General features: G+C 46.5%; 1 protein-coding gene across 5 annotated transcripts in view; it reads right to left on the reverse strand.

Moving 5' to 3' along the window:
* The window catches only part of thsd7ba (thrombospondin, type I, domain containing 7Ba), a 144,300-nt gene that overhangs the window by 47,423 nt on the left and 83,864 nt on the right, over positions 1–13,013 (reverse strand). For all 5 annotated transcript variants that reach the window (XM_035523605.1, XM_035523603.1, XM_035523604.1 and 2 more), the window contains 3 exons: positions 11,062–11,253; positions 9,841–10,072; positions 545–660 (listed from right to left, as the gene is read on the reverse strand). In XM_035523605.1, coding sequence (XP_035379498.1) covers positions 545–660; positions 9,841–10,072; positions 11,062–11,253 — 540 coding nt within the window. The remainder of the gene's footprint in view (positions 1–544; positions 661–9,840; positions 10,073–11,061; positions 11,254–13,013) is intronic.

Below are 13,013 nucleotides of genomic sequence, written 5' to 3' on the forward strand. Positions count from 1 at the left end.
CTGCTGTTTCCAGCCAGAACATCAGTTCTTTCTAAACAATGAAACTTCGCCAACTCCCAGAACTGTCCTCAGCCATTAAACATCTATTTACTCTTTCACTCTCTTTTGTCAGCCTCATTAATATCAAATAATAATAATTTTCTCTGCTGAGAAAAGGGCTGTCAAGAGGGATCTGTAGGAATGTGCTTTGGTGGTTGCTTTTTTAAAGTGTGTCTTTTTTGGAGACTAAGTGCAGGAGACTACAGAGCCGTCTGCTTCTCTGTCTCCTGCAGTCTCTGTGTGTGAACCTCAGACATAAAGCCCTAATCTCCAGAGTGCGTGGCACTCATTACTCATGCACGCCCAGTCTGCATAGTCACATGGCACTGCCAGCATTTAAATAATACACTCAGTATCTTTAATCTCTTCATTCTACTCAGATAAACAAGAAAACATGTGTGTGTGTGTGTGTGTGTGTGGGGGGGGGGGGGGGATGTGAGAAGGTGCAAGAGGTCCCAGTCCAGTGTGTGAGAGGTGAGGGGACAGGACTCTGCTCGGACCATACCAGGCACACAGGACTGGGGACAGGCTGTCCACTCGCTGAACTGGGTTACCAGGCAGTCTCTCTTACAGGCCAACACACATGGGCGGGCTGAGTCTGGTCTGGCAGAGTCTGGACACCTAGAGTACACACACAAACACACACACACACACACACACACACACACACACACACACACACACACACACACACACACACACACACAGAGCAGAGGAAAGAAAGAGAGAAAAGGTTTACATTACATTGTATTATGGACTAAGAATCAGTGATAAGCAGTACCATACACAATAACATGTCCATGTCCCGGATTCACTATAGTGTATGTCATTGATGTACTATCCACACACACACACACACACACACACACACACACACACACACACACACACACACACACACACACACACACACACACACACACACACAGAATACCATCCAGATCAGAGTAAAGAACAGTGCTTTTTTGCCTTTGTGCTACACCCCAGCCTGCTGCATGTTGAAATAAAGGAACAGCTAAACGTAAACCAGAATGTCAAAGTATGGCAGCTTTATTTGATACCTGTCAGAATCCATCCTCCTGTTGCCATCGGCAACTGCATTCACCGTAAAGACAAGTGGAGCAGCTTCGCTGACAGCCACTCGCCGAAACAGGTGACTTTGACAGTGTTTTGTTTTCCCACTCACCTTCTTGAGTGGTGTTTGGACAACGCTCGGACCCTTCTCTCTCTAGAGAGACATACTCCAGATTCCACACACTCTAGAATCAAATCTAGACCTGTGCATGTGCAGAACTTCCAGACCCACAACACTGGCAAAGACACAGCTGAGCAGCAGCTCCTGTTATTACCAACTTCCCACAAACAGAGAAACCCTGTGCAGAAAAAGGCCTGTAGCTGCTAGTGCACTGGATACAGCTGCAGCCTCGAAGTACAGAACACACACCTCTGCAGTCTGTGCGGATACGTGCAAGAGCACAGAATGCCAGCAAAAGGTTGTGTCACTGTCTGGTCACTGACTGTCTGTGGTGCATTAGCTGAAAAACAAATAGTTTGACCCCTTTTAGTTTTTGCCTTAAAAACTAAGTTTTTAAAAATACAAAAACGTGTGAGCACACAGGAAAACTGCTACTGCAGAAAGTGTTTGAGCTCAGTAGTTTGATGCTGTCAGAGTACACCTGCAAGTGCCATTCAGAAGACTACTCACGGACAGGAAATCAATCAACGGTCATGACCTCTAAACGCTACAGAAGCTTAAAAATGTCTCATTGCTGCAACACTTGTGTGGATTGCTCAGTCTGAGCTGGACAAGGTCAACAAAGCCTACTCTACTATAACTGTTAGGTTGTGTTAATCACAAAACACACACACACACACACACACACACACACACACACACACACACACACACACACACACAGAAACAAGTTCCACATCAAAATGACCTTCAGTTTGAAACTATAAAAGTGACGGTGGTTATGTATGAGGGTGTGCATATGAGCATAATGTCTATGGAGATCCCAATCACCAGACCCCTTTCCTTTCCCAGCATGCTCTAGCTGCTGTGGAACAATGCATCATGGGACAGCTCTGTGGCGCTGCCTCTGCAGGACTCCACCTCCTCTGGTGGAGCATGTACTTGTCTTGATCTTCCACACTGGACTCACCAGCCAACCACGTTGCTCATAGAGTATGGCAGGAAACTAGTGGCCACGCTGGAGGAGTAACAGCAGGACGCCGGAAAACAAAGGAAACACAGAGAAGACACAAATAACAAGAGAGAAAAGAACGAGAGAGCAAGAAAAACAAGTAAAGGAGAACAAGGCTGAGGACAGAAGGAGAAGAGAGAGTGAGAGAGTGAGAGAGAGTGAGAGAGAGGAAGTGTGAGAGAGCAGGAGAGAGAGTGAGAGAGTGAGAGAGAGTGAGAGAGAGGAAGTGTGAGAGAGCGGGAGAGAGAGTGAGAGAGTGAGAGAGAGTGAGAGAGTGAGAGAGAGTGAGAGAGAGGAAGTGTGAGAGAGCGGGAGAGAGAGTGAGAGAGTGAGAGAGAATGAGAGAGAGGAAGTGTGAGAGAGCAGGAGAGAGAGTGAGAGAGTGAGAGAGAGTGAGAGAGAGGAAGTGTGAGAGAGCGGGAGAGAGTGAGAGAGAGTGAGAGAGAGGAAGTGTGAGAGAGCGGGAGAGATAGAGAGAGTGAGAGAGAGGAAGTGAGAGAGAGCGGGAGAGAGAGTGAGAGAGTGAGAGAGAGTGAGAGAGAGGAAGTGTGAGAGAGCGGGAGAGAGAGTGAGAGAGTGAGAGAGAGTGAGAGAGAGGAAGTGTGAGAGAGCGGGAGAGAGAGTGAGAGAGATAGAGAGAGTGAGAGAGAGGAAGTGTGAGAGAGCAGGAGAGAGAGTGAGAGAGTGAGAGAGAGTGAGAGAGAGGAAGTGTGAGAGAGCGGGAGAGATAGAGAGCGTGAGAGAGAGGAAGTGAGAGAGAGCGGGAGAGAGAGTGAGAGAGTGAGAGAGAGTGAGAGAGAGGAAGTGTGAGAGAGTGAGAGAGAGAGCAAGAGAGATAGAGAGAGTGAGAGAGATGTGGAGGGCAAAGGAAAAGTCAGCAGGCAGACGGAGGGGATGGAGGGTGACAGGCAGGTCAACAGTTTGACCTTTTTCTTTTTACAAGGACTAACGAACACAGAAACCCAACAGACAGAACTTGGTCTTGGATGAACATCAGAAGAGCTCCACATGAAGACGTCTCACCTCTCCTGTGGGGCTGTCTTTAACTGAACGTTTAAAAAAGACGACATACCCCACCGCTAGACAACACAGTGCAGCGTGAAGAGAGGAAAAATAGCATCAGAGGAGGGAGGTTTCAGAGAATCTCCTGCCATAGTTCAGCGGTTCCACAGCAGTCAGTTATCTGGAAGTGTACGTACATCGGAGCGCAAACATACCTCGTCTGTCTCTCACCCCTGCTGTTCCAGCAACGTGCAAAAAAAACCATGTTGATTTGCGTGTGTGTGTGGGTGCGCATGTACGAGAGATAGAGTGTGTGTGTGTGAGAGAGAGAGAGAGAGAGAGAGAGTGTGTGTGTGTGTGTGTGTGTGTGTGTGTGTGTGTGTGTGTGTGAGAGAGAGAGAGATAGTGTGTGTGTGTGTGTGTGTGTGTGTGCGTGTGTCTGTGTCCTTGGGGATTCAGGAGATCTATGTGGGAGGAGATAATGCTGGAGGCAGATTAAACAGTGCAAAGAAACATGGAGAGACCAGGACTTCATGGATTGTTTCACTCACACACACACACACACACACACACACACACACACACACACACACACACACACACACACACGACGAGTACAAGTCTGCGGCATACGGAGTGCGCAGGGCGGTGAGGGAGGCGAAGCGGAGCTACGGGAGGACACCAGAGTCACAGTTCCAGCAGAGTGGCTCTAGATCCCTGTGGCAGGGACTACGGATGATCACGGACTACAGGAGCCCACCCTCCGGACTGACGAGTGCGGATGAGTCTCTGGTGAACGAGTTAAACACATTCTTCACTCGCTTCGAGGCTACATCTAGCAGTGCTAATGCTAACAGCGCTAATGGTGCTATCGGCACATCCAACGGCACATGTGCAGAGCCCACCTTAGGCCAGCGCCCTCTCATCATCTCGGAGAGTGACATGTGGAGAGTGTTCAAAAGAGTGAATACCAGGAATGTGGCGGGACCAGACGGCATCTGCGGTAGAGTCCTCAAAGCCTGCTCAAACCAGGTAGCCTCGGTATTCACCAACATCTTCAACCTCTCCCTGACGCTCGGTATCGTCCCATCCAGCTTCAAGCGATCCATCATCATCCCCGTCCTGAGGAAACCTCGGCCTTCCAGCCTTAATGACTACCGCCCTGTTGCCCTCACATCGGTCGTGATGAAGTGCTTTGAAAAGCTGGTCAGAGACTTCATCACCTCTTCACTGCCAGCCACCATGAACCCACTGCAGTTTGCATACCGCCAGAACCGCTCCACTGACGATGCAATTGCACATCTGCTCCACACCAGACCCACCTGGACAAAGCGAGGGGTAATTATGTTAAAATGCTGTTTGTTGACTACAGTTCAGCATTTAACACCTTCATCCCCTCCAGACTCACTACTAAGTTGGAGGATCTAGGACTGCATACATCCCCGTGTGACTGGATCTCCAACTTCCCAACAGACAGACCACAATCAGTATGGGTGGGCAACTGTGTCTCATCCTTCGTCACCCTCAGCACTGGAGCTTCTGAGGGTTGTCCTAGGCCCCCTGCTCTGCTCGCTGTACACCTACGACTGCGTGGCCACTTCCAGTTCTACCACCATTGTCAAGTTCACTGCCGATACCATCGTCATGGGCCTGATCTCGGACAACGACGAGAGAGCCTACCTGGAGGAGATTAAACTCCTGGAGAACTGGTGCCAGGAAAATAATCTCCTCCTGAATGTCAGCCAGACAAAGGAGCTGATTGTGGACTGCAGCAAGAAGCAGGAGTGGCACTACCAACCTGTGAGGATCAATGGAACCACGGAGGAGAGAATAGACAGATTCAGGTTCCTTGGAATTCACATTTCGCAGGACCTGTCCTGGTCTTGCCACACCAACTCCCTGGCAAAAAAGGCTCGTCAGTGTCTTTACGACCTCAGATGCCTAAGAGACTTCAGACTGCCCTCCAAGGTGCTGCGGAACTTCTACACCTGCACTATTGAGAGCATCCTCATGGGGAACATCACAGCATGGTTTGGGAACAGCACTAAGCAGGACAGACAAGCACTCCAGAGGGTGGTGCGTTAAGCAGAGCGCATCACTCATACGGAACTTCCTGACCTGCAGACCATCTATCACAAATGGTGCCAGACCAAAGCCAGGGGGATTGTGAAGGACCCCACCCATCCCAACAATAGGCTCTTCTCTCTGTTGAGGTCAGGGAAGCGTTTTCGCTCCCTGAAGACCAATACAGAGAGACTGAGGAGGAGCTTCTTCCCGCAGACCATTCAGGCCCTGAATCAGGGCAACTGATGAACTGTGGGGACCACTCTGTGCACTGCGTATTATGTCAATAACATCAATAAAAGACCGCAAAACTGTAAACTGTAAATTGTATATTGTATATTGCAACTGGTAATTGTACATTTTGAATATACACATATATACATATACAATGTATGTTGTGTATATATACATATTATACATATATTGTATCCCAGTATCTCCTCGGTTCAGACAGATCAGTCACAAAAGCATTTCACTGCGTGTAATACCATGTATGACTATGTACATGACAAATAAAACTTTGAAACACACACACACACTGAATGTGTGTTACTGTCTGCTGCGAGCTCCTCTGCTGTAGCACCAAATGTGTCCCCACTTCTTTTAAAAAACATTTACAGCAAGATTTAAAACGTTAACGACTCCTGCCCTGCTGAGTTCCTGTGCAGAGCTCCCTCCTGCACAGTAGCGGGTGCTGACTGTTGGCCCGGCGAGCTCCAGCAGCGCCGTGGTATGGCTAGGCGACCAGGAACCAACCTTTGTCTCTCCAGCTCAGGCTGGAACGTTTAGTTCGATGACCAGCAGTCGTCGCGGCACAAAGCTCAGAAGTGTTTTAAGACTTAAAAAGCTGGGTTACTGAATCACACCTGCTCATAAACACACTTGACAACTGCGTCTATAATATATTATGCTAGAAATGGATAAATGGCTGCATTATTTATGAGGCAGATTCCCTGAGGCAGGACAAAATATACTTTCTACATAATTTAATAAGGAATTTCATCTGACCCAAAGCATGGTGGTAATTCCAGTAGGATGAGAGGTCTTTAACACAGGGGGGTCCAGCTAGAATGGAAGCTCTTTTTCAATGCCAGGTTACTCTGATGGGAAAGGTCACTCCAGGACACAGCAGGCAACTCCAAGCAGCACTTACAGGATCCTCACCCACTAGCTGGCGACCCAAACACCCGCGGCTACCGTGGGACTGCTTTTGTGTTTCTTTTAAAACACCCATCTCACCGTGGGCTTGAGTTGTCTCAGGAGAGTGGGTAGGTAGCACACCCACACACACACACACACACACTTTGCTCAGCATGGAGTCCACATTCCGCAGGCTGAGAATGGTCCCAGCAGACCCAGGCCCTGCTCTATCTGCCGCTATGGCAACAGGCCATAGCATAGTAGCTACGGAAACAACCACACCGTGGATGGTGTGGTAGGATGCTGGGATGCTGTGGCCAGCGGCAGTAGTTCTATGAGAGGAACACACACACACACACACACACACACACACACACAGTGCCTTTTTCTTCTTTAAAAGGTCAGACACTTCTGACTGGCTCTCGACTCTTCAAACCCACTTAAGTGTTTACAGTACTGGATAATGGCATACATATAAAGTAACACAAGAAAGAGCCTGCCAGGCAAGACAGCCTACCAGGCGAGATAGCCTACCAGGCGAGACAGCCTGCCAGGCGAGACTCACTGCCAGTGTTGGTCCCCATTAACATCAATTACTGTAAAAACTGTAGAGGTCCTAAAAGCAAAGGCCAAACATTAATGAGGCAAAATGATTTTTCAGGACTGTTGACATGTGGGTCATTGGAGATGAATGCTAAGCGCAGTCCGGCTAACAAGAGCCATGCTCATTTAATCCCACTTATAAGAGTGATATCTTACAAACATTTATGTAGTGAGGTTCCACTTCACTTGTTTCATATATTACGGATTTGACTTACAGCGTGTGTGCTGTTTCAGAAACCAGCGCAGTAATAAGGCCAACGTATCGTTCTGTGGAATATGTTTGTGAAACAAAAAAGAAGCCAGAAGATTTCTCAAACGATAATGGCACCATCTGATATTTCACATCAGTCCTGTGGAGATGTACGTCGGAGAAATTGCATCTCACTGGGTTTTTTGTTGCCACTGTGACCTTCAACCAGTTATGTCGGGGCTGGAACTGGAATTCTCTATAGCACCTGCTTCATCATCGTGTCTGTTGTAGGAGCCGCTATACAAGTAAAATGGGACAGAAATAAATTGTGCTAAAGAGTCATTCAGAAAATGGATGCTGGCAGAAAATGGATGCTGCCATTTTTAGAATCACTGCACCAACAAAGACTTTCAATGCAGAGCAAACTACAAAACTTCATTAAAACACAGAGCATCATCTCCAAGTGTACCGTCTCCACAGTGAGTGTACCATCTCCACAGTTGAGTGCACCATCTCCACACTGAGTTTACCAACTCCACAGTGAGTGTACCATCTCCACAGTGAGTGTACTATCTCCACAATAAGTTTACCATCTCCACACTGAGTTTACCATCTCCACACAGTTTACCATCTCCACGGTGAGTGTACTATCTCCACAATAAGTTTACCATCTCCACACTAAGTGTACCATCTCCACACAGTTTACCATCTCCACGGTGAGTGTACTATCTCCACAATAAGTTTACCATCTCCACAATAAGTTTACCATCTCCAGAATAAGTTTACCATCTCCACGCTGAGTGTACCATCGTCACACTGTTTACCCTCTCCACGCTGAGTTTATCATCCCCACACTCCACACTGAGAGGCCCTGGCCCAGTTGTGAATGGTTTTGACTGGGCTTCTCCGGCCGATGATGGAGGAAGCTTGAGATCCATTAACAGGATAATTATTTGCAGTAAATATGTTATTGACTAAGTGTGTGCAGACGGTGGCTGGGACATGCTCCACTGCCTTTAATGTGCACATCTACAGTGGTAAACGCCAACAGAGTCATCAGGGGAAGCCATAACACCAGACGACTCCATAAACTACAGCGAGCCTCAGATACAGAAATCACACCCACATTAGAATGTAGCCGAGCCTGTTCTCTGTGGGAAACACCACACACCCAATGTTTAGCCATGGGAGCAAGAGAGGGTGTCTTCTAACAGATTTCAGGGTGTTTAAGATTCAACAATGGCATTTCTGCACCCACGCCAGGGCCAGTATCAGCAGTGGGGAGCTCAGTGGAGATTATATCTTCCTAACAGTGGTCCAGTTGGTATTATCCCTCCCTAATAGTAAGCCCAGTTTAGATTAATCCTTCCTAAGAGTGAGCCACTAGATTATCCCATCCTAACAGTAGGAGGAGTATAGATTATCCATTCCTAACCGTGTGGATTAACTCAGACCTAACTCATTGAGAGCAGTGTAGATAATCCCAGTATAGACAGGAGCTGGAAATCTACAAAACAAACAGACACACACATGCACGCACGCATGCATGCATGTACACACACACACACACACACACAGACATATGCACACGCACAGACAGTTTCACACACACACAAACACACAAACATACATCACTGAAGTGTTACTCATTAAATTAAACACAGACAGTCTGTTCTATGTACAAGGTTTAAACACACTTTTGTCTAGTGCCAAGGGTGATTTACCACTGAAAATCCTGGTTAGACTCAGTCTGAGTCTGGGAAACCAGCCATAGCGCTAGGGCATGGGTGTATGTGTATATGCGTGCCGTGTGTGTGTACATGTGTCTGTGTATCTGCGTGTGTATGTGTTTGTATGCATGCTGTGTGTGTGTGTTTGTATATGCGTGTGTGTGTGTGTGTGTGTTAGAGAGAGATCATGCGTGTTCGTGTGTGTGTGTATTTTGTTATAATTATCATTACCAGCACCTCCGAATACATATGGTGCGTAAGCCTGTGTCTGTGTGTGTGTATGTGTGTATGTGTGTGTGCGTGTATGTGTGTGCCATAATTCCGAGCTGTGTGTGTGTACTGAGCTGTAATCACAGACTGTGTGTCTGTAGTACTGAGCCGTAATTACGACCTTGTGAGTGTCTGTAGTATTGAGCCGTAATCACAGACCGTGTGTGTCTGTAGTACTGAGCAGTAATCACTGACCATATGTATATGTGTAGTACTGGGCCGTAATCACCGGCCGTGTGTGTGTCTGTAGTACTGAGCCGTAATCACAGACCATATGTATATGTGTAGTACTGAGCCGTAATCACCGGCCGTGTGTGTGTCTGTAGTACTGAGCCGTAATCACAGACCGTGTGTGTCTGTAGTACTGAGCCGTAATCACAGACCGTGTGGATTTCTGTAGTACTTCAGCTTTCTGTGCTTATCAAAGAAAATCTTTGTCATCTAAGTGAGACGTGAGGAAGCCCCCAACACAGAATACAACTTTAACACTATGTGGAGATACAACGACATCTGCATACTGTTGAAAAAGAGGTTAAAACAGAATCCTTACTCACATATGAGCTATTACCTGAATGGCGAGGTGGTGCTCACATACCTTTTTGGAACGACTGGTCCCGTGTTGATCTTCACACAGGTCACGGTGCGTGTTTGCACCCCCTCTGCACACGGAGATGTTTCATTCCAGTGGGAGCTTCTGTTCACAGCTACAGACGAGCCTTCCACGCACGGCCCCCACGCCGACGTTTCCCAGTAGAGCACAACACATGGATGATCGTTACAAGGTCTCCAGTGCTCCAGAGCAGAGGCAGGGGGGCATGTCTTACCTCCTGAGAGAGAGGGGAGGGGGGGGGGGGGCCAGTTGTAATTAACTGAGTTATAGCCTGAAGCCAAGGACTGCATTCTTTCATTACCCACTACTTAAAATGTAGATTTAGTGTAATGTAAATGGCTACTGTCTAAATAACGCAGAAATATGGCCACATCTTTATGCTGCTGTCTTTCCAAATGACAACCAGGACAGAGAAAAGATGCTTTCTCTCAGCTTACTCTTTGGAAAGACAGCATCCTGAGAATAAAGAGACTACGCAGCTCTGCTAAGTGTGCAGGTAAACACACACCTCCTGGGCTATGTGTTCAAAGGTAAACTCATGAATTATATAATGAATGATGAAAAAGCATGAGACCTGCAATTTGGGATTACCAACTTGATTTATTTCTGCACTTTTTATAATTAAAAGCGATTCAGACACCATCTGCCCTTGAAGTCACTGACATTGTATTGACATTCAGGTGCTGTGTGGCCAGCTCAGCGAATCAGCACTCTGTTAAGTGGCCCAGAATGTGCAATAATGAATGTAGCACAGATTGTGTGAATATTAATAAGAGACTGTCTGTCTAATAAGACTCAGTGGACTGTGTGGAGCGTACAGGGTTGGGACAAATTTACATATTTCAGAAGGGAAGATTCATGGGAGCAAAGAATGTAGGTGTGTGTGCATGTGTGTGTGTGTGTGGTTGTATTGTTTGTGTATGAGGCAGTGTTTGGCACCAGAAGAAGTACGAGTCCTGAGACCACGGCACACTTTGGTCTTAATTACACTCCTCCTACTATTTCAAACTGAAACATGCATGATTCATAATGTAAAAACAAACAAACAACAAAACCCCAAAACAACAACAACAACAACAACAAAAGAAAAACCTTGGGTCTGATATGTGCATCAGTTACTCAAAGCCAAGTGGAAAAATCTTAAAGAAACATGGTAATGATACATCTTCATACATCAGAAAGTTTGGAGATGGAGGCAGGTGTTACCTTCACCCGGCCAGGCCAAAACCGAGCGCATGCGGCTCTGTCTGCCTTCTGCATTCTTATTGGTGCAGGAATGAGAACAGGAGGACCAATCAGACCAGGAGCTGACCACACAGCCCCCAGGGCATGCGATTTCACAGGCTACCTGCACAGGGGGTGGGTCATCTTTACAAAACCCCTCCACCACAGGCTCACCTGTAAAGGGAAATAGGGTGGAGTTTTAAAGATGCTCTCTGAAGGCACTGTACCTGTAATTCACATGTGAACATTTACCTGTCATAACATGGTGGCTCACCACAGAGCTGACTGTTGAACACACTTGCTTCAGTTTAAAACTTCTGAAGTTACTGTGGACCTTTTCAGAAACACCTGAGTCAAAGACTGACTCACTGACTCACAAAGACTGAGTCATGTCTAAACAAATTCCATGTAAAGATAAATGCACATCAGGAGAAGTTAAATTGTAACCTTACAAGGAAAGACTGGAAAGATGTTCAATATTTCTCCTATTTATTGAATTATTACTTTCTTAACCAGTACCCTTTTTTTAGAATGCACTGCAAGACAAAAGGTAAAAGACTTGCGCTGTATCATAACCCATTACACAAACCATTACACATGTCCACCATCAGAACTACACCATCAGAACCATCATGAGAGCCACATGATCAGAACCACACGATTCACCATCAGCACGATTCTGCACAACAGCCTGGTGAACCACACCATTCTAATCCACACAGCCTGGTGAACCACTCCATTCTACCCCGACAGCCTGGTAAACCACCCCATTCTGCCCAACACAGCAGGGTGAACCATACCATTTTACTCACAATGAGCAGAGAATGAGCATAGTGTGAGCACAATGTGAGCATGGTGTGAGCTCAGAGTTGTCACAGTGTGAGCATAAAGTGAGCACAGTGTAAGCATAGTTTGAGCATGGGGTGAGCATAGTGTGAGTATAGTGTGACCATGGAGTAAGAACAGTGTGAGCATAGTGTGAGCAAGGAGTGAGCACAGTGTGAGCATAGAGTTATGCTGCAATTGCTGATGTTGCTTTTTCTTCTCGTTTTCTGATTGGTCAGTTTGGTTAATGTCATTTCCTCAAGCAAGAGACATCCAGGAACCCTTCAGTTCTCAAAAACACAAGTGAGAAATAACAGGGACAGAGAGGAGGAGGGACAGACAGAGAGAGGGAGAACGAGGGATAAGAAAAGAGAAAGATTAAGGGATAGAAATAAAGAAAAGAGAAAGAAATTGAGAAGGAGAAAAAAGGATCTGGGGAAATCGGAGAGAAAGAAGCAAAAAATGTAATAGTCAACATCAGCAAATGGGAAGGCAGGAGTTCACATCTGACAGAAATACAGGCGGACGAGGGGGAGGAGGACAGACTACTCTCATTTCATGCATGAAAGAGAGACATTAATCCTTCCATTCACTTCTGTGGGATTACACAAGATTTAAAAAGATGAACCTAAAGAAAGACGTGACTAAAAAAACACCTCTCATATTACAGACAACCCGCGTTTTATGTGACCCAGTATGACACATCAATTACCTCAAAAAAGAAGACAAGGAAAAAACACTGCTAACATATTAAGAGTAAAAAAGACTTGCAGTTAAACTCTGCGTGTGTGTGTGTGTGTGTGTGTGTGTGTACCTCTGTCTCCCTGGCTATAAAATCCCACAATACCTGCAGGTCAGGAGAGCATATAGGCATTAGGCTCTGTCAAATGAACTGAGGGAATGTTTTTCCTGAGGGATCTTAAAATGAATCCCCGATCCACCTGTATCTCAGGTATCTCACCTGTATCTCAGGTATCGCACATGTATCTCAGATATCTAACCTGTATCTCACATGTTATATCTCAGCTATCTTGCCTGTATCTCACCTGTATCTCAGGTATGAGAGAGGAAGGGCCACTTCACAGTAGGTGATCACAGTAGGACAGGTC

The sequence above is a fragment of the Electrophorus electricus genome, chromosome 2 (assembly GCF_013358815.1).
Source record: "Electrophorus electricus isolate fEleEle1 chromosome 2, fEleEle1.pri, whole genome shotgun sequence".
NCBI classification, from domain to species: domain Eukaryota; kingdom Metazoa; phylum Chordata; class Actinopteri; order Gymnotiformes; family Gymnotidae; genus Electrophorus; species Electrophorus electricus.